Source organism: Diplotaxodon limnothrissa, linkage group LG11 (genome assembly GCF_057381915.1).
Source record: "Diplotaxodon limnothrissa isolate DT_005_m linkage group LG11, D_limnothrissa_male_GT1.1, whole genome shotgun sequence".
In the NCBI taxonomy this organism is placed as follows: Eukaryota; Metazoa; Chordata; class Actinopteri; order Cichliformes; family Cichlidae; genus Diplotaxodon; species Diplotaxodon limnothrissa.
This window is the reverse complement of record NC_140606.1, coordinates 773,877-800,034: the sequence shown is the minus strand read 5'-3', so window position 1 is coordinate 800,034 and position 26,158 is coordinate 773,877. Positions and strand designations below refer to the sequence as shown.

The 26,158-nt window shown below is 43.9% G+C and overlaps 1 protein-coding gene across 1 annotated transcript in view; it reads left to right on the top strand.

The window, feature by feature from the left end:
- The window catches only part of ascc3 (activating signal cointegrator 1 complex subunit 3), a 158,477-nt gene that overhangs the window by 72,966 nt on the left and 59,353 nt on the right, over nt 1-26,158 (top strand). The window contains exons 12-15 of the mRNA XM_085366077.1: nt 7,020-7,184; nt 21,656-21,832; nt 21,933-22,004; nt 23,027-23,161. Of these exons, the coding sequence (XP_085222203.1) occupies nt 7,020-7,184; nt 21,656-21,832; nt 21,933-22,004; nt 23,027-23,161 (549 nt within the window). The remainder of the gene's footprint in view (nt 1-7,019; nt 7,185-21,655; nt 21,833-21,932; nt 22,005-23,026; nt 23,162-26,158) is intronic.

Genomic DNA, 26,158 nt, shown 5'->3' with positions numbered 1-26,158 from the left:
AGGAAGGTGTCCTTTAAAACTAAACATGTTAATAGGACCTCCCTATTTATATCATAGTTTATGATATAGCACGTGTATTTCAGTAATAGCCTGCTGAGGCCACTATACGTGCTGGCCTCATATCAAATGTGAAGGCAGACTGAGTCTATGTTTGACGTTTGTTTATATCTAATCTTCCTTTTCAAACATTTAAACAGCAGCGAGTCTGCAGCTGAGGGAATACAAACTCAGGTTTGCTCATTTCTTGGATTCATTTGGTGATTTATTAAATGTATAACTGTTATTCTAATCTGCTGCTGAGTCTCTTACACTTTTCTTTATGCTATATATTTTCACGTCTCTGGAATAGTTGGCAGTTAGATAGTCAGCTGGGAAACTTTGTGTTAACTCATGGAGCTGAGGATATCGTGGATATGCTGACCTCGCTCCGTGGTGTACAGGGCCGTTTACCCTCATGATTAATATTCACAATAAAAATATTAGCCGAACATCATGAAGTCTGTATGTGTTTCATAGTGTCGAACAACCTTTGTACAGTTAAAGCCAGCAGTTACTACATGACGGAAACACCAACGTTATCTCTTTTATGTGTTTATACACAGGTCACGCTGATTACTGAACAAAAACCCAAAGATCAGATGTTAAACAGATTTATTTGCTCTCTCTCCTCCTTAAACATGTTTTTAATGTTAGTTATAATTCAGAATTGGCGACTGAAACACGTAGGACACATAAGAACATCAGGAAATAAAACATCGATAAATATAACCTCAGTAAAAGAAGTCAGCGGGGGTTACTACAGCTGTGTACCGGGGCCTGCGCTTTGTCGGTGGGATTGCTTGCGAGGCGAGCGGGTCTATCCCACGCTTTGCCGTGAGACTGGGCAGACATCTCCGAAATCATCGAAGCACTTTTGCAAAGAGGCTGTATCTTGACAAACCGACCAGACACATAAAGATTAAACCACTACATTCTCGGCTAAAAAATATTAAAACGGTATTTGGTGACACACAAACAGGGTTTTTCAAAGCTCAGTTCTGTTAGCTTCCACATGCCGGTTGTTGTGTGCTAGAAACAATGGCCACCAGGCCAAAGCAATGGTTTTGACTCGATCAGCGTTAACCCCGCCCCCTGAGTTTGATGGGTGAGGCTGACAGATAAAATTATTTCATGATGAGAGCCAGGCGTCAGGACTGCCAAAATGAAATAAATAAATATATCATTAAATAATTAATTAAATGTGTCAATAATTAATTAAATGTGTCAATAATTAATTAAAATGTGAAATACATCAATAATTAATTAAATGTGTCAATAATTAATTAATTACATATATCATAACTATTTATTTAATTAATTAATTCCAATTTTAATTAATTATTGCCACATTTAATTAATTATTTAATGGTGTATTTAATTAATTCATTATGGCAGTCCTGGCGTTCCATAAGCACCGAGTAGCTACGACGTAATGGGAAACTCACAGAGAAACTCGCGGATTCTTCCACTGACCGCAGCACACCTGCACCAGGGTAAACCTCCGCCTACCCCACTCCTGCTTTACAGGTGAAAATAGAGCAACAGGACCGCTGAGTCTTTGACTTTATTTATTTTCTGCTGTGTTTTACTTGCATCTATTTGCAAGACTGAGTGTAAACACAAAAAATATTTTATTTTATGAGCTGGAATGTGCAGAAAATAGGTTTAAATGTTCAACTAATTTCTTCCAGTCAGTGAATGTTGCAGATAATTAAATTTTTGCTTGATGCATAAAGTTAAAAGATTAAAACTAATAAAACAAGTTTTAAAAAGAGACTTTTCCATTTGATTACATTTTGTATGAAGGATTATGTAGAAAAAGTAGAATTGGGCTGAAAGATCTATCACTTTATCACCTATTCAGGTTGTGAATCGTGTTTACGTAACTAATTACTTTTGAAAATAAGTAATCAGTAAAGTAATGAGATTACTTTTTGGGGGAAGCAATCAGTAATTAGTTACTGATTACTTTTTTCAGGTAACTTGACCAACACTGGTGGTATTTACAGAAATAGTTTTGTGTAGTTTCCCACGGCTGCCGTGGACGTCTGCATGTGCTTTGGTTGTTTTTGGAGCATTTCTAATGAATCAATAACTGATACTGTGACTGTGTGTTTGCTGTGTGTTCATTACACCCACAGTGACTGCAGATGAAGCAGAGACATGAAGGGATCTGATCTGTTGTCTATGGAAAATATTACAGTCATCATTGTCAATAAAAGTGCAGTACAATAAAAAACTGCTGCAATGACCATGAATCCAGCAGCACCGAGTTTGTTTTCAGCCTCTGTGTGCACAGAAGCTCGTTGTAACATCAACCAGGTTTACTGAACGACTTTCAGAAACCTGTGTGAACGTTTGTAAAGTGTGTGTGTGTTATGTGTGTAAAGATCAGGAATAAGGAACAAATCAGCAGTCCATCAGATGTACTCGGCACATCCAGATAAATGGCGTAAAGTCCCGTCTCATATAGTGTCTGATGATATGGTAACAAGGTTTCCTTGGAAGTGCTGCAGGAAATGTCACTGGTGTCTCCCAACGCTGAACATGTTTCAGCCTAAGTATTCCCAAAGGGGGCCACAGGCATCCATCTGTGCACAGGAACGGTGAGGAATGTCAGCCGGATGTAACTAAATGTTTCTGTCCACACATGAACACAGACCCACCGTAAATCACGCGAAGCCGGCTCGTAGTCTAAGAATCAGTCACAGTTATACTTCACTCAGTAATCAGCTGCTCATTGTAAAAATACAAAGTCACTGAGTTTTGTTTTTTATAGTAATTAAATCAGTGAGTTTGTTTTTGGGTCATTTCTCTGGTGATGCCCGACCGTCTGCATCCAGTAAGGCTGCTGGTCCTCCAGCCCTCGGCTCTGACATGTTGGTTACATATTTGATAAGCAGGTTGTCTCTTTGCTCTAATTCAGTAATTAATGTTTGAAACGAACCATTTTTCTTGGCCACTTTATTTCTCATGTGTGTGAATTTGTCTGATTAAATTGTCACATTTGAGAAACCTTAACTTACATTTTCTTCTATGAAATATGAAGAATGAGCCAATTTCGAGGGTTGATTGCAGTCCTGCAGCGATCATTTGATTAACTGGCTAAATAACACCATTAAGGAAAACAATTACATGTTTTCTCTGCACCTCCTCGTGTGTGTTTGTAAAGCAATTAAAAAAGCACTTTGGCATCTGCTCCAATTGCCAGAGCCTCCATTTAAATTAACCAGTACGTCCAATTAGGAGCATGCGCTTCCTTTCCTGTGAGCGTCTCTAATGGCTGGATAGATTGATTTAAATGCAAACTAGAGGGAATTTAATGAACTGCTTTTACAGGAAGACTTTAATAGGAATCTGCACATCCTCCAGCAGGTTCACACTCCATTAATTAGGCATTGTAGTATTTTTTCCTCAAACAGAGACAAATATCGCACGGGAAGCTGCAGATACTAAGACGTGTGCAGAGAAGCTTTCTGTTGTCATTTGATTCAGAAAGATATGCTGATGCTCTTCAATGTAATTAGTCTGAGAGGCAAAGTAGCAGCGTTTATACTGATCGTGCCGTCACAGACTCACGTCATCGACGGGCACAGGGTGCGTACTGTAACTCAGCACACAGTGGGACAGTCTGACGTCTGTCATTACCTGTTATTACTGTGATGGAGCAGATCTGTGGGCACCTGTGCAGTGACCGCCCATCAATCTAAGATCATCTGTAGGAACGACGCTGCTTTGGCTTCAAACAGCGTGGGAGTCTTGGTGTGACCGATGTTTCCAGATGTTTCCAGATGTGTTCGAGTAAACAAATACCAGCTGATTGGTGCGTGTGTAAGCATTATGCCAGTGCTAGCACAGCTGATATATTCATTAGTGGCTTTTCAACGTGGGCGTGGCCGGTGCTGTCGTAGTGTCACCAGGAGCTGAGAGAGATGAGAACAGATGATGTGAAAGGAAAGTGCACGTTGCCATGACAACAGTGAAATAAATTCATGTAGACAGTCCTGCATCTCCCCGCTAACTAACAACAATCTGTTGTGGGTTTGTTTGTCTGTTGTTGTTTTTTCAGTTCCATTCATAAACTTGAGTTCTTCCAAAACCAGTTCAGCCAGTACGTGTGACGGACGTGACTCTGTCTGTCAGAGCTGTGTCAGCTGTGTAGGGCCTTGGTCAGGTGACTGACCGTGACTGATGCTGTGGGTCATTCTTACTTTGTGAAATCGTATCCAATCACTTTCTTGTTGAGTTGAAGTAACACACCTTCGTCTTGGCTGTTGAGACGTTTGTATTAACCAAGGACACAATTTTAACGTCATCCACTTAATTTGTGTTTTGTGATTTTTTTAAATTAAATTCGGGTGTTGCTGAGCTGGCCAGCACGTTGCTTCTCTTTACTGTACCACACTGTTTATCTGACCTCTGTTGGCTTTAGTTCTGCCTCTGTCAGTGCGCCCAGGGCAGCTGTGGCTACATGTAGCTGCCATCACCAGTGTGTGAATGTGTGGATGGGTGAATGTAGTGTAAAGCGCTTTGGGGTCCATAGGGACAAAGTAAAGCGCTATACAAATGCAGGCCTTTTGACCATTTTTACCATTTTTGTCAGCCTAATGAGGACCTGCTTCTCTCACAGCTGTGCTCATGCCGAGCGTGAACAGCTACTGAAGGAGTTCAACACTCACAGCTGCTTAGAATCAGTCAGGCAGGTGAAGGGAACAGGCCTCACTTGCCGTCGTGTAGTTCTTGTTCAGTCTCTGACGGTGGGGGACTTTGCATAAAAATGGCAGTAATTCCTAAACAGCTGTGGTGGTGTACAGAGGCGCAGCTACAACACCGAGTCCGACCACACTGTGGGCAAACTGAACACTTCCATGGCCTCACTAAACTCCCACTCTCGAGTCTCTGCCTCGGCAGCCACAAGGCTGTAATCCAGCTGGCCCACCTGTACCTGTCAGCCGGGGTTCAGCCCCCACAGGCCTACACGCCAACTAAGCTCTTGGTGGAGGTGGGAGTTGGAGGTCGCTGTAAGAAACTGCAGCACACTCTTATCAAACTCTTGGATCTACCAGGCCTGTGCAGCGTCTGTCCAGCTCACTATGAAGTGGGGTTCAGCTCCTCTTTTCACTGACGTGTCCGAGACGTCCGTAGATGACCGAGTCAGTCGTTACCCTGCAGCCCAGGACCGCAGCAGCCCAACAGCCTGGGCTCAATCCAAGAGCGCTCATGCCCAGGATGGAGGGATGTAACCTACAAACCTTTACATGTAAATACAGAACTTTACTATACGATGAAAAATAAGGTGCAGCTCTTCACACTGTCACTGTATATAAAGGGATCTGTATCCAGATTACCGTCTACACACTTTTAAAATTGATTTATTTTGACGAGCATTCAGATCTGTCAATGATCCGCCACACCAGATCAGGCTAATCAGAAAGCTATTGGCTATGCATTAGCCCGTGTCTCTAGACAATAAGTCATATTTGGAGAAGCAGAGAACAATAAAGTAATGATTTCTTGTTCAGCTCATGCTTTGCTTGGTTATTCTCTACATAGCTAACAGCTAATGGTTTTTGACAGGTTTTGTTTCACATGGTTCATATGAGACTTCCAGCTCAGCTTATCATCAGTTATCACTCCAACACATTTATTCTCGTTCACTCTTTCAGTTTCAGCTCAACCCTGATTTTAGCCACGTTTCATTTGTCTGGTGCCAAAAATAATACATTTTGTTTTATATTTAACAATAACTTATAGTTACCTCCGTTTCCACTGCAGTCAGAAGCTGTTCTAGGTTTTTATCTGATTGATGCACAGTGGTATCATCAGCAAACAATACACATTTATATATAACATGCATCGTTTAGGGCCCAGCACAGAGCCCTGAGGAACACCACAGGTTACCTTCAGCTGATTAGATTTGCACGTATTGATCCAGGTAACTTTTCATGCACGTGTATGCGATCCCTCTTATGCCATATCTGTCTAGTTCATTCAGTAATATAATATGATCAATGTTAAAGTGTATAAAACACCAGCAGTATGTTCCTTATTATCTGTTGCATATCCGCTCTGCCGTATTATCACTTATTATGTTTCTCAATATATTTACCACGTCTATTAACAGATCATTTTCCTAAGATTTCTGAGAACTGTGGAGTTATTGATCTGTAGTCGGTTGTGGGTAACCCTAACCCTCTCTGTGGCTTTTTCCATTTTGGAGGGAAACGTACCAGGTTACACATGTATGTGAAAGTTTGCACTATGCTACAATACGTTTAACTAATATCACGTCAATACTGAAACAATCAGTGGCCTTTTTAAAGTTGTCTTCAGAACATCAAGTATTCCTCTGTGACTCACAGCACCAATGAACTGAGTAATGTGTTTATTTAGCTCATTATTATTTCTTAACTCTTGAATTTCTTGTGCTACATTAAAGCCAACATGTCCAAAGAAATCATTCAGTTCATTTGCAGTGTCGTTAATTTTATGAAGCACAATCTTCATCTTTTCTAAGATATTCTGGATGTCTTGTTTTTCGAGCCCTTTTTGATTATACGATTTAATAACCTCCATGTTTGTTGTGATCCACTCCTGCTTTGCTCCAATAATGTGTGGTAGTACTTTTAATATTTACTAATCTATTTTTATATGACTTGTACTTAATAAATCTCTTACATAGATTATTTCTGTTCATCTGTCGCCTTTGTGATCCGTGGCCTATTTGAGCCGTGATGCTTTTCAGTGATTTCCACTAAAGGACGATGTTTGTCAAATACATTACAGACAAATGCACCATACGCACTATGACGCTCTGCAGCAGTGGCTCGTGTCATGTTTGATTCTTTGTTTAGTTTTTCAGGTTTGCTGATGTTGCACTTCCTTTCGTTTTACTGGAGAAACATACATTTTATTATAGAACATGTTCTTGAAGGGGAGAAACGCATGATCATCTATAGAGGACCTTGTCCTGTTTTCAGATGTTGGTGACGACTCCGGAGAAGTGGGACGTTGTGACCAGGAAGAGTGTTGGCGATGTGGCTCTGTCACAGATTGTGCGGCTCCTCATCTTGGATGAAGTCCATCTATTGCATGAAGATCGAGGCCCGGTTCTTGAGAGTCTGGTGGCCCGGACCATCAGACAGGTTAGTGTTCCTCCTCGTTCCCCGTCCTCAGTTCATATTTCTCACTTCAATGTTTCAGATCATCAAACAAATTAAAATAGTCAAAGACAACACCATTAAACACAAAATGCAGTTTCTAAGTGAAGGTGTTTATTATCAAGGGGACAAAGTCCCAGACGTGATGGCCTGCTCTGTGGGAACTGTGGGATCTCTGAAAAGCTGAGCAGTTAGTCAGGGTGTGATTCTCTCTGAGAGTCGGGTCTTATTCGGAGCTTCTTCACTACCTCAGCGGTGTTTCCCATGTCAGGTCCTCCCTGATGTCTCGATGCACGCGCAATCATCCAGGTGAGGAAATCCTAAAATGTAGATTCTGTTCATCTGGATGTTTTCAGGGGTCTTTGTGGTGTTCAAGACCAAATTGTTGTTCCTACATCACGCTGTCAGCTGCTCCACCTCATCCCTGTAGGCGTGCTCATCCCTCCAGAAATGAGTCCCACCACCGTCTGCAAACTTAACAAAGGTGTTACTGTGGTGAGTGTGGAGCAGGGGGCTCTAGCCCTGTGCGGGGCCAGTACTGAATCTGGCCCCGCACAGTCGGCTAGTCACGATTACGTCGACTATAAAAATCGTCGACGGCTGATTTAATAGTCGGCGCCTCGTTTGAAGCTTTGTAAGATCCCAAAAGACGCAGGAATAAGTAGCAGGATTTAAGAGTGTAATAACGGACTGAAACAGAAGATGGCAGCATTGCATGTACAAGGATGCCAGCTGCCGTTAAACCCCGAAGAAGAAGAAGAAGCTGTGTCCCAGAATTCATAGCGCGGCCCAGCTCAGTTTCCAACAATGGCGGCAGCTAGTTAGTTTTAATATTACTCTTATTATTCTTTCTGGGTCACAAAATAAACGTTTAACATATTCTCATGGAGAATGTAGCTGTGTAAACCTCAAATATCTGCTCAGTTTATCAGGACACCGCATATTTTCAAAAGCGCTCCGAAGTTTTCGGAGACGTCTGTTACCCACTAGCTCGATAGCTAGCCGGGAGGTCAAGGGTCACTAGAGCCGTGAGAACACCGGACTCCCGGCAAATCGTTTTCAAACCCACCGCCGTCTTTTGCTGCTCAGGTTAAACATGATATATAAGTCACTTAGATAACTTAAAAATGTTGTTGTTTGACTTTTTTCAGTGTTTTATTTGTTCCTGAGTAAATCGGTTTGGCTGAGATTAAAGTTATAGTTTTTACACAGCTGAATAAACATCAAGCAGACAGCTGATTATCAGAAGTGTGAGATGCTCGAGAATTTACTCCGGTGTCCTGTTATATTTTAGATAGCAAGGAGTTTATTAAACTTCAAACAATCTGCAGATTTCATTAAAATGTAATAAACTATCATCTTGTCTTTATTTTTAGTTAGCACCTGAAACACTTAAAGCTGTAAGCTAATGATAGTTATATAAGAGCAGATGCTGCTGGTGCAATAAGCTGTAGTTTTACTCCAATGGATGATCATCTGATTAGTCGACTAATCGCAAAAATACTCGGTGACTAGTCGACTATCAGAATAATCGATTGTGGCGGCCCTGGAGGATAATGGTAGGAGCAGCCGTGTGCAGCTTCAAGTGGGGTAGAGCAGCATGGACGCCGTGGCCACAGTGTTCTCTGTAGGCAAAGCACATCACCTCATGATCCCACTTGATAATTTACATTTTTCATTAAATATACAGTCTTTGAAAAACAAGTTCTGATGTTTGGTCTTTGTGTCCAGTTGATGCAAACAGGTCCCAGTCATGTTTCAGACACATCCAGTCCCTCTGGCATGTTGTTGCTGTGATAAGCAATCATCAGTTCACTGTCTGAGCTGCTGATTCCCTGTAATGATGACTGACGTGCGCAGGAAGCAACCTGGATATTTCCCATAGAGAGTGATTATCCAACTGTAGAAAGAGACAGAACTTAATTTCCAATAAGCCAGTGTGATGCAGTGCTGTCACATGTCAGTTCATGGAGGAATGTTAATAAGTGGAGAAGTCTATTTTTAGCCTGTCACTGACTCAACCTTGCATCTTATTCTGTGAACTGCATGTGAATCCAGAAAAATCTGCCAAAATACCAAATACATGTATGAATGTGTCCTTGGACCCGAATGATCTCAGTGTGCACCCAGTTCATGAAAGCCTTTGGATCATGCATCACACACAGCAGCACATGTGGCCCGTGTAGCATAAATATACATCTCAGCACCGCCTTTGAGTTGTATACGTAAGAGAGTAATGAGAAGATGAAAAGAAGACGATGGATAAATCTGACGTGTGTGTAAATCACATTAGCAGTGAGCCAAAGGATGCTGTCCATATGCATGACTGCTTTGTTCAGTGGTGGTTATTTATAGCAGCTCTTAGAGTTAATAATTCACCTGCCTGGCCTGTAAACCATCATCAGCAGTAATATCTTATCATCGCCATGAATCTTCACAAAGCCAGTAAGGAAGGGTTTGCAGTTATATACAAACTGTTTCTCTATAAAAGGTAGAGGAGGAATTCATTAGAACGAGGCGCAGGAACTCAGCATGCACCAATCAGAAGGTCAGTAGTTTGATTCCCAAAGTCCCAAAGCTGATCCCACAGTGTGAGTGCACTCCATGAAATCTGTGTGAAGCTGTGAATGTTGCTCTCAGCCAGTTAGAGCGCCACGTGGACCAGTTAGACCAGTTAGAGTGCCACGTGGACCAGTTAGAGCGCCACGTGGACCAGTTAGAGCGCCACGTAGACCAGTTAGAGCGCCACGTAGACCAGTTAGAGCACCACATAGACCAGTTAGACCAGTTAGAGCGCCACGTGGACCAGTTAGAGCGCCACGTGGACCAGTTAGAGCGCCACGTAGACCAGTTAGAGCACCACATAGACCAGTTAGACCAGTTAGAGCGCCACGTAGACCAGTTAGAGCGCCACGTAGACCAGTTAGAGCACCACATAGACCAGTTAGACCAGTTAGAGCGCCACGTGGACCAGTTAGAGCGCCACGTGGACCAGTTAGAGCGCCACGTAGACCAGTTAGAGCACCACATAGACCAGTTAGACCAGTTAGAGCGCCACGTGGACCAGTTAGAGCGCCACGTGGACCAGTTAGAGCGCCACGTAGACCAGTTAGAGCACCACATAGACCAGTTAGACCAGTTAGAGCGCCACGTGGACCAGTTAGAGCGCCACGTGGACCAGTTAGACCAGTTAGAGCGCCACGTAGACCAGGCCATTCACCATCTTGTCCTAATGCAAATGTGATTGGAGCGATGCACTGTTGGACCAAGTGTTTGTGAGGAGGAACAGTGTGGTAAAGACGTCAGAGCAGAGAAGCACGGAGCAGCACTGAAACACAGCGGCAGGGACGAGCTGCTGTGCTGAGCAGTGACTCTGACCTCTTTGGCGAGGTTAACCGCAAGGTAATTGAAAACTGGGCTGTACATGTGACCGCTGTTTATTCGGTTCACAGCCCATTTATCTGCAGGTTGAGCTGATATTACTGAAGAAGGGCTGACTGGGCTCTTTGTACACCTTGAAGTTGTGCTGCAGTGCACAAGTTTGAAGCCTCTTGACTGTCTGTGTAGTTGCCAGCAGACTGCATATGTGGTCAGGGCTTAACGATAGATGTAGAATGAAACCAGAGGTATTAGCAGAGAAACATGGCGCTCGTGGAAAGCACTGTGCCACAGCAGTAATTATGCTAGAAAGTAGAACTTTCAAGGAAAACGTTTGTTAAGCAAACCAGCGTTTGTGTTTTTATCCTCGGTGATTCTGTGCATGAAGGTTTAATCCTCACGTGACCGATGACATTCAAATGCTTTAAAAAGAGCTGCTCCAGTAGCTGCTCAAGGCCCTTTGAAGGTGGCTGCTGATGGATGAGTTTTGATTCTACAGTATAAGGACTTAATTCACCAAGAAAAGAAAAGCTTCACTGTTTCCATCAGCTTTTCGTGCACGCTTAGTAAGTCAATGGATATTATTGGAAACTCAGTTTTCCCCTCTACTGTTACACTGTACTGTACTGCACTAACAAAGCACAACCTATTCCAGCGTGCTGCTACAGTGTGGTGATACAGTGGTTAGCACGTTCGCCTCACTCCAGGAGGGCTCCTGTGTGAACCCCATTTCTCTGCTTAGGTTTTACTCCCACAGTCAAAATACAGAACTGTAAAGTGGGGGTTCTAAATTGGAAAATTGACCACAAAGTTGTTAAATAAATATCTGTTTATTTCTATGATACTTTGCTAGGAGTAAAATAGGTGTTGGGTGGCCGGACTAGAGCTATTCTGCTTGAGTATCTCTAAGTTTTTGCCATAAAGCTGATCAAGGAGCCTCTTTGGTTTGGTTGGCCCAGGGGTCTCGTGAAGCAGAAAATGGGTATTGCCCCAAAAGGGCTGTGGCACTGGCAGTTGCTGAAGAAAAAAAAATAGTCTGAGCACAGTTAAGGGAGGCCATGGAGGACTACTTTGGGCAGCCCACAAAGAAGTTCTGGCAAGCTGTCCTGGAAGGACTTGACACAGGCCATTTGCAGTCAGGAAGGACTCTGATGACCTGATATTGAGATGCTGTTGGTGGTGGAAACAGTACTTTGAGGAACGCTTCATTCCAGTCAAAGTAGCCGACGCAGAGGAAGCAGAGCCTGAGGACTGTGGGAAAGTCTTATGAATTATACTGGTATGCTGGCAGAGGTCACTGGGGGAGTTGAGAAGCTCCCTGCAGCCAAGACACTGGGTTTGGATGTGATGCTAAAGACTAGACACTGTGGGGTCTTGGTTACCTGGAGCGTGTGCTCCAGTTACTGAGGTATTATTCTGCCCAGTTTATTTCAGGATGCTGGAAGGGAACCTCCAGCCAGCTGTCCAAACTTGGACCTAGGAGGAACAGTGCAAACAGTCTGCATGTGCTTTGTAGACTTGAAGAACGCTTACGGCCCTGGAGGCACCTGTACTGCAGGAGAATAGGGCCCCTGCTGCTATGGGCCATTAGGTCCGTGTATAACCAAAGGTAGAGATCTCTTGGCCCAAAGCAGAGCACTCAGTGGACCATGGTTGGCCCCTTTGTCCAATCCTGTTCTTGATTTTCATGGACAATAATCAGCCTATAGTCAGGCTGAGGAGTGCGTCCACTTTGGCTCAGAAATGTATCACTGTGGTTCTGTTGGGTTCATCGGAGCATGACCTGCAGCATGCCGTGTGAAACAGCTAGGATGAGAGCCAGCACCTTCAGGTTTTTGGAGATCTTACTCATGAGTGATTAGCAGGAATGCAGATGTACCCAACTGTCGTGGTGAAGACAAAGCTGAGCTTTTGATTTCCTACTTTATCTGCATCCCAAACCTCACCTATAATCATGAAATCTGAGAAATAACCAAAAATTAAGATCATAAATACGAGGCCCCGCCTCCACATGGTGACCTGGTTTAGGCTTAGAAATAGGCTGAGGAGCTCAGCCATCTGGAGCGATCTGGGACTAGAGCTGCTGCCTCAAGTCTGTCCAAAGAAGCCAGTTGAACTGGTTTGGGAATTTGGTTAGGATTGACTGGACGGGATTGGCTGGGAATGCTTTGTGGATTTTTGGAATATCCTCCTTAGGCTCCAGCCACGTGGAAGATTATGGATGGATGGAGTATAATTCCCAGGATCAAGGTGATGCATGGCTTGTCTTCTGGTTGGCATGTATGCTGCAAACCCAATTACCGTGTGTCTCATTTAAGGCTGGTAGTGAAAATGGTTGCTTGACAGTTTTTATAACGTGCAGTGTTTCATCATGGATAGCCGACGTTACTCCTGGAACGTCTCGTCGTTTCTCCCAGGCTTCCTGTGACTGAGAAACCTGACAGGAGCTCAGAGGGCTCTGCCAGCTGTGTACAACTGTAGTTATTACAAAGTAGAAGTGCTGACTGTGTGCAATGCAGGCATAGGGAAGGAAATACATAATGTTTAATTTGTTTATACTGCTGGGTGGCACCTCCCTTCCTGTAACATTCAGCATGTTGTGAAAGGTGGCAAACGTGATGCATCTGGGAGTCTGTCACTAAAAAGCAAGACTTAATGACTTTTTAATGACCCAATCTGACACTGTGACGAGCAGGAAACCTGTTTGTTTCTTCTTGTATGTACGTGAGAACTTGTTTACAACGTGTAGTCCACCCTCCAACAGAAGATTTTGGGTACCAGCGGAGCGCCTGGCAGACCTCCCCCTCCTTCATCTCTCTGTCCAATTATTGCCACACCTGACAGACTGCTATAATTGTTTGTGCTGAAGGAATTACGCTGGCTGCTGCCGATGCGCTAGGTGCTTAAGTTCACATCCTCAGACACATTAATATGGAAATCCCTGTAAACTAAATATTTGTCCCCCTTTTTATGCAAATGTCTTAGAACAAAGCCAGATATCACTTTGATGTTTTGCTTCGAAGAGGTTTAGTTTTCACTGCCTTTTCTTGGCTCGGTATAGCGCTACCAATTATGCCCTGCATTCAAGATAAAACTCCCTCTAACCTTTATGAAAAAAGTAAAGGTTACTGTGCTGTACAGCTTCTTCTTTATGGTTTCAGCAGCATCTGTGTTCTACCGAAGCTCACAGACACACATTTTATAACAAGGTTCATTCAGTGGAATGCTTATTGTGTTTAATGCTAGAAGAATATACCGTTTTTATGAGTTTGTTAAGTTGGCTCATCCATGAATTTCACTGGGGCAGATGTAGAGATACTGTGCTATTATAGCTAGGGCTGCCACGATTACGTCGACTATCAAAATCGTCGACGACTGATTTAATAGTCGACGCGTCGTTTGAAGCTTTGTAAGAGGAATAAGTAGCAGGATTTAAGAGTGTAATAACGGACTGAAACAGAAGATGGCAGCACTGCATGTACAAGGATGCCAGCTGCCGTTAAACCCCGAAGAAGAAGAAGCTGTGTCCCAGAATTCATAGCGCGGCCCAGCTCAGTTTCCAACAATGGCGGCAGCTAGTTAGTTTTAATGTTACTCTTATTATTCTTTCTGGGTCACAAAATAAACGTTTAACATATTTTCAGGTGAGAATGTAGCTGTGTAAACCTCAAATATCTGCTCAGTTTATCAGGACACCGCATATTTTCAAAAGCGCTCCGACGTTTTTGGAGACGTCTGTTACCCACTAGCTCGATAGCTAGCCGGGAGGTCAAGGGTCACTAGAGCCGTGAGAACACCGGACTCCCGGCAAATCGTTTTCAAACCCACCGCCGTCTTTTGCTGCTCAGGTTAAACATGATATATGAGTCACTTAGATAACTTAACAATGTTATTGTTTGGCTTTTTTTTAGTATTTTATTTGTTCCTGAGTAAATCAGTTATAGTTATAGTTTTTACACAGCTGAATAAACATCAAGCAGACAGCTGATTATCAGAAGTGTGAGATGCTCCAGAATCTACTCCGGTGTCCTGTTATATTTTAGATAGCAAGGAGTTTATTAAACTTCACCGAAACAATCTGCAAATTTCATTAAACTTTAATAAACTATCATCTTGTCTTTATTTTTAGTTAGCACAGACCTTAAACACTTAAAGCTGTAAGCTAATGATAGTTATATAAGAGCAGATGCTGCTGGTGCAATAAGCTGTAGTTTTACGTCCAATGGATGATGATCTGATTAGTCGACTAATCGCAGAAATACTCTGCGACTAGTCGACTATCAGAATAATCGATTGTGGCAGCCCTAATGATAACATGTACTTGTCCTTAGTGCGCTCTTGTAATAGGTTTCTGTTGAAGCCCCTGACATGCTCGTCATGCACTTACAAACTGATCCTTTAAGTTACAAACTGATTACATCACACACATCAGTACTCAGACTCAGGTCCAGCTTTCTTTGTGCTATAATGTGCTGTAATGGAAAAACTGTGAGAAAATAAAATAAATCATTCTACAATAAATGTACCTAAAAAGAGAATTAAGGGTGTTTTAGGAGCCTGCAGGACTGATAACAGATTAACTAGAGGCCATGATTTGAGGGAAGAATAAAAAAGGAAACTGAATTTCTCCATTATTATGTTCAACACTGTTTCCCAGATTCAAAATGATTAAGTAGCTAGCTTTCACATTGTATCCATTTATTTCAGAGAAGGGAAACAAAGTAGCGCATGCCTCAAGAAAGGTCATTTATCAATGTGTAGCCACTTCCTCTGCTTCTGCAACAAACATGCAACCTAGAAAGTACATTGCAACATATATATCCAGCCTCATAAAGCATGATGTTAACAGCACTGGGAGGAACTAATCCTCTTTAAAGGACCTGTTTCAGTATTTGTGGAAAGACGCTTGGCGAGGCATAAACTAAAGCCGGTGTCCCAGTCATGGCAGTGTAACCTGGTGTTACCTGCACTCTGTTTGAGCTACAACAGAGTGCAAACACACTAATGACTTCACAGATATTCATTTTATTCCACTCATTACCCACTCCCTGCAAGGGAATTGGTTATTTTAGCTGCTGATCACAATGAATCTGATGATTCCACAAATGTACCTGAAACAGGATCCAGAGAAGCAGTTCAGTTCCTATTTGTGCAACTTCAAATGTACTGCAGCCTCTTTAACTCTCTGCATAATGAGCTCAGTGCATGTCTGTGTGTGTGGAGGCTCCACAGCATTGCTGTGAGTGTGCAGTGAAGCCCTGGTTGGGCCGCAGGGATTGGTTAGATCTTATCTTGATAGGATGGTTTGACAGGTACTGCATCACATTAAAGGCCTTACCAATCTTCCCTGTCACTTCCAGCAGGAGGCATATAGATAGGGCAGCCCGCCCCTCCACCAGCGCCTTCTCACCCACGTTGATACACAACATATTGAATCTTCTTCGAGTTTCAAAGACAGATTAAAGACACTAAATGAGCACGATGGGTTTTTTGTCCCTGAAGTCAAGGACATAGTACATGTCAAAGCTACTTCCCCCCTCACCCTTTTTTCCTGTAAATGGTGCAATAGGAAAAGTCCTCCCCCCCCAAAAAAAAACAAAACAAAAAACACCTTTTTTGAGACAGGAGCACAAGACGAACTGATAACAGCTGGTACTGCACCCAGTGTTTAGCAACACTGTGCTTGTTGTTGTCATTATAAAGAAATGACAGAATGGTAACAAAGACTGGAGGGATGCAGTTTTTTCACAGCCTGCTTCAATGTCTTTAGTATGCAGGATAAATTCAGCCCTAAATCCCTTTACAGCAGCAGTCAGACAGTTCATCATTTTTGTGGACTGAATTGATCGGTGCTTCATCAACTAATGACCTTCAGTTTGCACTGGTTTACTTTGAAGCCAAGTGCAAAGTTCCTGAGTGGAGAATTTGCAGCCACCACCTTCAGGCGATGGTACTCAACGAGTAAAGTCCCCTAACGAACGAGGTGATGTTGCAAAGAGTTTAGATCATGAGTGAGGGAAACGTGGTGACAGTCAAACCTGCAGCACTTTACTGCTGAGTTGTGGCAAAGAGAGAGGTGGCCATGGAGACAGGGAAGATCAGTAATTAAGCTAATGTGCTGTTTGTAAGATTGGAAAGCTGCAGTCAGCTGAGACTGGAGAAGGCACCCGATGATGATGAAACCTTTCTCCCACTGAAAACATCCAGATGAACAGAATCAACTATTGGTGAACCCTGTAGTGTGACTGTTTGAGTACATTGTAGCAAAGATGCAGAAGGAGATGGTGAAAGCAGCAAACTGTACACTGAGTAACCAGCATGCCATCCTCTCTGTGGTCAACTGATCATTGTATTGGACTCTGCTTCACGTTGATTCGTCATGTTACTCATTAACATTGCAATTGTTCAAAATCTAACAGATGGTATCACTGAATGTATAAACGGGATTGAATATTATACAGTGTGGTGAGTATGACACCATCTGTAATGTGTTGCTTTTTGTAAATGTGTGGACACCTGTGACTGATTTGGACCCACACAGTGACCGGGTGACGTTTCCTTTCTGTGTACTTCATTTGCACACGCTGAGTTTTTGTTCCAGCTTTCCAGCTGACTCCACCCTCTCCACTCTGGCCCCCGGCCTCAATAAATAGAGGAGAGACTTCATTAGACTGATTACTTCCACCTGCCGGCACTGCCCCATGAGCCACACCTACCCTTCAGCAGAACTGAAGACCACACCCCTGCCACGCCCCCCACCGCCCGACGGAGGCCGGGGCGGCTTCTGGCCGCTGTGTGGCACCTCCACTGTACAACCATATAACCTTATAGTCAGCGTCCCCCCATTTGCCGTGTGACCACGAAGGGTCCTTGCCACTTGGTGAGTAATTTCAAGCTAGAAGAAGAGAGTAACACAGGCACTTTGTCTCCAGGTGAACAATTCCCAGGAGGTCCAGGATGTACTGAATCTGGTTTATAGCCAGGCTTGGAACTTCCTCCCAGTTTTCTTTAATTAAGCCCCCCCACGGCTTCCTGCCCAACAGTAACTGAGAAAATCCTGTGGAGGCCTGGGGCACCTCCCGCACTGCAAACAACAGAGGGTTGCATTTATCCTCGTCAATGAACTTACGAATCATGGACTTTAAAGCCTTGTTCAGCTGCTTCACCAAGCGGTCAGTCTGCGGGTGGTAGACGCTGGGCCGAGCACATTTAATCATTCACACGGGTCTCTTAGTGCGCGAGACATGAACGACCTGCCGTGGTCAGTCAGTATCTCTTTCTGGGATGCCGATGATGACCTGAAACACGGCTTCAGGGTGCACCAAGTGACCATCAGTTTTTATCATTTGGTTGAAGGCTGAGTGTAGGGTTGTAGGGTGTCATCATGAAACATGAGATACAACCCGGACAGCCCAGCATCACCGCTGAGTGCCACGCAGGCACTACACGCTACCAAAGGTCCACTCTGTCTCCAATAAGACTTGTCTAGAGTAGCTACTGGTCTCTTGGACTCTCCTCCACGCTCTTGAGACTGTGCTGGGTCATAGGTTTGTAGCATAAACCTAGTCGCTGGAACGTTAAGGACAATTTAATTACACAGCAAAGCAAGACACGAGTAGGCAAAGTTCTTTATGTTTCCCGTGCACGGGAGAGAACCGGACAAGCGCCGTTCCTTCGCTTGACCCCAGTCGCTCTCGTCTGCTCCCCCGTAACACTGCTCTTTTATTGAGGTTACATGAATATACAGTGGGGCAAAAAAGTATTTAGTCAGCCACCGATTGTGCAAGTTCCCCCACCTAAAATGATGACAGAGGTCAGTAATTTGCACCAGAGGTACACTTCAACTGTGAGAGACAGAATGTGAAAAAAAATCCATGAATCCACATGGTAGGATTTGTAAAGAATTTATTGGTAAATCAGGGTGGAAAATAAGTATTTGGTCACCTCAAACAAGGAAAATCTCTGGCTCTCACAGACCTGTAACGTCTTCTGTAAGAAGCTTTTCTGTCCCCCACTCGTTACCTGTATGAATGGCACCTGTTTGAACTCATCATCTGTATAAAAGACACCTGTCCACAGCCTCAAACAGTCAGACTCCAAACTCCGCCATGGCCAAGACCAAAGAGCTTTCGAAGGACACCAGGAAAAGTATTGTAGACCTGCACCAGACTGGGAAGAGTGAATCTACAATAGGCAAGCAGCTTGGTGTGAAAAAATCAACTGTGGGAGCAATCATCAGAAAATGGAAGACATACAAGACCACTGATAATCTCCCTCGATCTGGGGCTCCACGCAAGATCTCATCCCGTGGGGTCAAAATGATCATGAGAACGGTGAGCAAAGATCCCAGAACCACACGGGGGGACCTGGTGAATGACCTGCAGAGAGCTGGGACCAAAGTAACAAAGGTCACCATCAGTAACACACTACAACGGCAGGGAATCAAATCCCGCAGTGCCAGACGTGTTCCGCTGCTGAAGCCAGTGCATGTCCAGGCCCGTCTGAAGTTTGCCAGAGAGCACATGGATGATACAGCAGAGGATTGGGAGAATGTCATGTGGTCAGATGAAACCAAAGTAGAACTTTTTGGTATAAACTCAACTCGTCGTGTTTGGAGGAAGAAGAATACTGAGTTGCATCCCAAGAACACCATACCTACTGTGAAGCATGGGGGTGGAAACATCATGCTATGGGGCTGTTTTTCTGCCAAGGGGACAGGATGACTGATCCGTGTTAAGGACAGAATGAATGGGGCCATGTATCGTGAGATTTTGAGCCAAAACCTCCTTCCATCAGTGAGAACTTTGAAGATGAAACGAGGCTGGGTCTTCCAACATGACAACGATCCAAAACACACCGCCCGGGCAACAAAGGAGTGGCTCCGTAAGAAGCATTTGAAAGTCCTGGAGTGGCCTAGCCAGTCTCCAGACCTCAACCCCATAGAAAATCTGTGGCGGGAGTTGAAAGTCCGTGTTGCTCGGCGACAGCCCCAAAACATCACTGCTCTCGAGAAGATCTGCATGGAGGAATGGGCCAAAATACCAGCTACTGTGTGTGCAAACCTGGTAAAGACCTATAGTAAACGTTTGACCTCTGTTATTGCCAACAAAGGTTATGTTACAAAGTACTGAGTTGTATTTTTGTTATTGACCAAATACTTATTTTCCACCCTGATTTACCAATAAATTCTTTACAAATCCTACCATGTGGATTCATGGATTTTTTTTTTCACATTCTGTCTCTCACAGTTGAAGTGTACCTCTGGTGCAAATTACTGACCTCTGTCATCATTTTAGGTGGGGGAACTTGCACAATCGGTGGCTGACTAAATACTTTTTTGCCCCACTGTACATAGGTTCATTAACATACGACGTCTACATACACACAAAGAGTACCTTGCCTGTGCGTTGTGTAAGTGTGTGTGTGTGTGGGGGGGGTCAGAGTGTGACCCCATAAAGACTTCCCTAACCCTGCTGGTTTGGAAGTCCAACAGTTCATCTAAACAAAAGGCACTTAGACTAAAACAGACATAGACACGTTTATCCTGCCATAAAACAATAAGAGCAGGTACGCCCTCTCCCGTGCTCCCAGGGTGTGGGTGTGAATGCCAGAACACTCTGGAATGCACACCAAGCCTTTGCAGACTGCTAAAGATCACACATCCTATCACTACACAATCGATTATACACCTCTAAGCACACATGGTTACCGTATTTCCCGGACTACAGAGCGCACCTGAATATTAGCCGCACAAGCTAGAATCAGGGGAAATCCTGTTTTGTACATACATTAGCTGCACCTGACTAAAAGCCGCAGGTGTTTCAATGTTGACTCATCATATGTAAGAGAATATGCACAAAGCAAATTGTCAGGAAAGAGATGGCTGTTTGGAGACACACCCCTTTTATTAATATTTTGAAAAACAAGTTATGGGTACATATTTGCATAACTTTTTAGGTATATGTACAAGTAGCGGTAATTACAAGTACGAAACATGTACTGTGCTTCATAAATGAGTAACAAATGTAGTACATAACAATAACCTACAGCACACCAGAAAAATAGATTCGGCCTACCTTTCAGGCTCAGGTGCAGTGACACGGCTTTAACAAGAAGAAAAGTCAGTCATTCACCATCTTTCTCTTCTTCCTGCCACTGAAACCACCAAAGTCCTCTTCTCCAGTGTCGGAGACAAACAGGCTCAGGATGGCTTCGTCATCCACTCTCAGCTTCTCTCCTTCGTTGTCACTTTCAAAACCAAACAAATCCTTGTTGTCAGAGTCGAACACCCTCAGAAGGGCCGTGGCGGTGTCCTCCTCTCCATCATGCAGCAGTCCAGCCCTTCGAAATCCGCTGGTGATCGTGGATGTTTTCACACTTTTCCACGCTGTCAGAATCCACCGGTGGAGTTGAGCATAACTTGCTTTTCGCAAGTTTATCGCTGCTCGTCATCCACGCCTCCCGCTGAACGAGTAGTGCTACTTTGAAGTTTGTATTTCGCGCTACTTGTACGGCACTACGTTGCCTGGCGGACGGACATGTGACCAACATACCACTCTTGAACCCCGATACTGTGTGTCTGATCACATGCCCTTCCGCCAGGCAACGTAGTGCCGTACAACAGAGGAACAAACAAAACAAATCCTCTTACGATATGACAAAAATCACGGACAATCCATAGAAAAGAAGCACCTGACTAAAAGCCGCAGGGTTCAAAGCTTGTGCAAAAAGTAGCGGCTTATAGCCCGACAATTACGGTAAATATTTCTAAGCATAAATGACAATCAACAATATAAATGTAACACTGGGAGACAAACCTTCCTGCAACGACATGTATTGATGTGCCATCCTGCAGCTGTTGGACTGCCTGAGCATCCTCTGCAGGGTCCAGGTATCACCTCATGCTATCAGCACTCACACTGATTCTAGCCAAATTCAGAACTAGTGAAAATGAGTCAGAAAAGATGAGAAGGTGGCGTGCACCTGTGAAACTGGTATTATTTTAACCTTTCTTTGTGCCTAGATTAAACCCAGATGGACTCTGGTCTAACTACAACAGTATGTGGTTTTGGGTTTAGGTGGAGTCCACCCAGAGCATGATCAGGATTCTGGGACTGTCTGCTACCCTGCCTAACTATCTGGATGTGGCCACCTTCCTACATGTCAACCCATATATTGGTCTCTTCTTCTTCGACGGTCGCTTCAGACCAGTGCCTCTGGGACAGACCTTTGTTGGCATCAAAACCAACAACAAGGTATGAACATTTAAGATGGATGTACAGAAAAATAGGACTGGTAATGTTTAGAAGTGCTAAGAGCTGTGATTGTATCCTGTTCACTGTGCTTCCTGTTCAGATCCAGCAGATCCATGACATGGAGGAGGTTTGTTATAACAAAGTTCTGGAACAGGTGAAGGCAGGTCACCAGGTAAGGGCTTTTCTTTGTGTTTGACCCAGGTGTGTGGGCTTTGGTGGGGACACAGGATTCATCGAGCCTGTGTTATACTGTGTGTAACCCACGGACTGAGCTCCGCCTGAGGCATCCAGTCTGAACGTGTATTTGTAGCATCTCTCAGCTCTTCAGTGCCCGCACTCTGTTGAAGAGTCATTTTTTCTGCATGCCTGTACTTCCTGATTGCTTTAGCCCTAAAGCCCAGCAGCATGCATGCTTCCTAACACCACCCGTGTGGAGTGATGTTGGTGTAGCGCCACAATCTTTTCCTCCCAAATATTTCCCTGAACTTTTTCATGAATAGCAACCGTGCTGCAGTAAATATTTTGTGTGAACCTTTTGGAATGAACACCTGTTATCTAAATTCTCTCAAGTCCTTATCTCCCCCGGTTTTACCTCCCCCTCCTTCCCCATCCACCCACCCCCTCCACTCATTCTGCTTCCACTCTGCAGCCTGTTGGGAACAGGAGAGCTGTGAATTCAGACTTTACCGTTTAGCTTCCATCTGCTGCAGGAGTTGAGCAGCCTATTGAGGACTGTTGTTATCCTGTCTGCATCTTTTTTCCAAGCAGCCCACATACACGCTCCGGTTTTCCGAGCTTCCCCCTCTTTGTCCGATTGCTTCCCTCAGAGGCAAAGCTGATATGAACTTTTCTGTAGTCTCTGACACCATGTAAGCCGGTTTGATTGTCCAAAACATGAAACGTGCTGCACACATGTGTTTGTGGTTGGACGGTTTCACTGCTACAGTCTAGAGCTTACTGCTCAGCCAGCGATCCTTCTTCTTCTCTCAGTAATGAATTGTCAGGAAGTGGCTGTGACATATATTAATTGACGTGATTTTCTTTAAGACCCCCCCAGGCTCGCCGAGTGTCTCACTGCTCTGTTCGAGCTGAACTCAGCGTGGCTGTAACGGTGCAGCGAGATTACTAAAGCGTCTCTGTGTCACTGGGCTGTGTTAATATTCTGGTGTGTTGAAGCCGTGTGTTTGTGCCCAGGTGATGGTGTTTGTCCATGCTCGTAATGCCACAGTGAGGACGGCCATGGGGCTCATCGAGATGGCGAAGAACCGTGGAGAGATTTGTTTCTTTCAACCAGACCAAGGGTCAGACTACGGCCAGTGTGAGAAACAGGTAACAAGTGTCCACACATCGTTTCATGTGATCGTGTTCAGCGAGAACCTTCAGATACATCTAGTAAATGTTGAATGCATGTGGCTGATTAAAGACAGCACAGCGCTGTCAGGGTGTGTGATGAGGTATTTTTAGATTCAGCATTTTCACAGCCTGGAGGATCAAGTGGGGCAAACCTGCAGAGCAGCACATCACACGTTATGGAGGAATGTTTTGCAGACTAATTGGAGAAGAAAAGTGACGTTCCTCATTTTATTCCAAGACAAATACTTCATGAGAACAAACAGGAAAAGGCAGCAACACTGCCAGGAATGATTAAAGAGCTGCAGGTTTCACTGGTAGATTGATTAGTGATTAGTGCGCTGCTCGCACACGAGCCCAGAGCCTAATGCAGTAATCGGGTGTGTCCGGTTCCCTAACACTGAGACAACTAGCTCTCTAACAAACTTGGTTACAGACTTTAGGGCAGTTAGAGACTTTGAACCTGCAGACAGGAAACCACATCGTGTGTGTTAGATGAATATAATGCAAACAGTTTGCAACAGAGACCAGGGGGCTCCACACGCCCGGCTGTGGGACGCCGTCTGGCAACCATGAGGTAATATAGAGAAGCACGGGTTTCATTTTCCCCCAACACTGTTTAGCTTTGACACCATAATGCGTGCGAGCGCAGGCGTGAGGGTGGAACACCGATGGCGTGCGTGCGTGTAATTAATGGTCTTTGTGCTGTGAGGGTACACAGAGGTGGAGCTATATTTTCCCTCCGAGGACGGTCAGTCAGATGCCAAGTCCCATATTTAAATCTCCTGCCTGGGAAGGCAGAGTGATAAATTTAGTAACCTTTTCCTCTGTTCCCCGGGGCTCAGCCAAGATTGATGTGTCTCTAATCTTCTTTCTATTTAAATGGGTTATGTATACAAATCAGATCACTTTTCATGCTTTCTAAAACTGGAAATAGCGACGAGAGATTACGTCGGGGGACTGAAGCGATGCGCTGTGGCCTGGTTAGTCTTTGAAGCAGTACTTAAAAAGCAATTGTGTAACTGTTCCTTTAGTTTCTGTGCACGCAGGAAGTTTTATGTGCACCAGCTGAAAATGGTTTTGCCCCTGTCCCAACATAATGAGTATTATCCGTTCCATTAGTTCATCTTTGAGTGTTTGTCAGTCAGACTTGCTCTGGTGAAGGAAGGGGCACGGGGCTGACTCGACTCTAAGCCCACACAGAGATAATGCACTGCTTATTTGCACACTGCAAATTGCCCCACATTAATATTTATAGGTGTTTTTTTTTAATCTCCAATATGCATATGTGGTGAATAAAGCCCCTATAAGGTCAGACGTATAATCAGCGTTTATTTATCCAGCTTTAAAAGTCGCTCCGTTTTCCCGTCTTCCGTCTGTATTATTTAATTGGCTTTATCTGGGGTTTGAAGAGGCTGTCAGTCAAGCTCGATATCTGAATGTGCCACTACAGTCTAATCTAGTTACACAGGACGTGTGGTGTGCTCTCGAATGAAAAGAGTCTTTTTAAAGAACTACTTTAGATCCATGCTGTTGGATCGAGTGTGTGTATTCTTGGCTTTACAGTTCTATGTTCTGAAACACGAGGTGTGCCATCGTCTCACTAAAATAAAGAAGAGCTTCCCTGAAGAGACGTCGTTTACTCTCCTCAGAAAGGATCATTTACTCGTGTCTCCTGTTCGAGCTTCAGCGAGTCAGCTGTTCGATCCACACTGATGCTGGGAGTGAACAGGGCCGGATCTACAGGCGTTGCCTTTTATTAAAAACACATATGCAGGTGTTACATGTGGTTCAAATGATTCAATGCAGTCAGTATACACACGTTTCTATAACGGGATTATTTTCCATAATGAAACATCTAAGTTAGGTAACACACGCACATGTGTGGAGCCCAATAAGTATCAAATGCAGAAAGCTGCACAGCATGGGCGGTTACTTACAAACACAGGGATAACTGAAGTTTCACTTTGTTAGAAAACATCAAGTTGTTGCTGAAATTTACACAAAATGTCAGAAATCTTGAACAGAAATGTAAACCTCCTTTTTCAGGATGTGTTGGGTTCACCCTCTGGGGAGCTCGACCGCACATCGTTGCTCCTTTTTTGTATGTTGTTTGGTCTCATTTCATCAGCTCAGTGTGAATCTACACTGATTGTTTCATCGTCATGCTGCAGTAACACAACTGATCTGAAATCACACAAAAACATCAAATCCTGGTAGTAGTTTAGCCCACAGACATGTTGAGTGAATTGTTTTAATAACTTGGATTGCAAACATAAACTGTAAAATTTGAAAACACGTATGAACAATAAATTCATAAAACAACTATTTATCTAAAAATGCAGCCAGCACATCTGGCATCTTTAACATTTTCTTAAAACTATTACAATAACTAAAGTGAGAGAACAATCAGGCGTCACAATGAGATGCACCACAAATTATTTGTGCCAGTAAACAAAAGTTTGTTTCTGTGTTTACTGTTGTCACACTGTCCTTTTTAAACCCGTCCTTCTGCACTAAACGTGACGTATTTAGAAAAAACATATATTTTTAATCATAGCTCTGGATTTAATGGCCTGTCAATAAAATTTAAGAACTTGTATATCCTCTGAAGTCCCAACTTTCAGCACTCATGAATCCGAGACTCCGTGTGGCTGCAGCTTGTTGCTGTGTTAGCTTAAATCAGTGTGATTTGGAGGTGCGGCGTGTCCGTGGACCCCAGAGGGTTAATCACTCTCACCTTCAGTCCATTTACAGAGCGTAACAACCACCTGTGTCAAATCTGAAATGCCCTTGGTGTTGATTCAAATGTGCTCTGGCACAATCAGAAGCATGTAATATATTCAGTGTTATGTAGCCAGGCTCAAAGTGTTAATGCTGTCTTATTTTAATAAACAACACTGTCATATGCAAAGCTAGGGTGGCACATGCCACCCCATGCCCCCCTCTAGATCCGCCCCTGGTAGTGAACCTAAT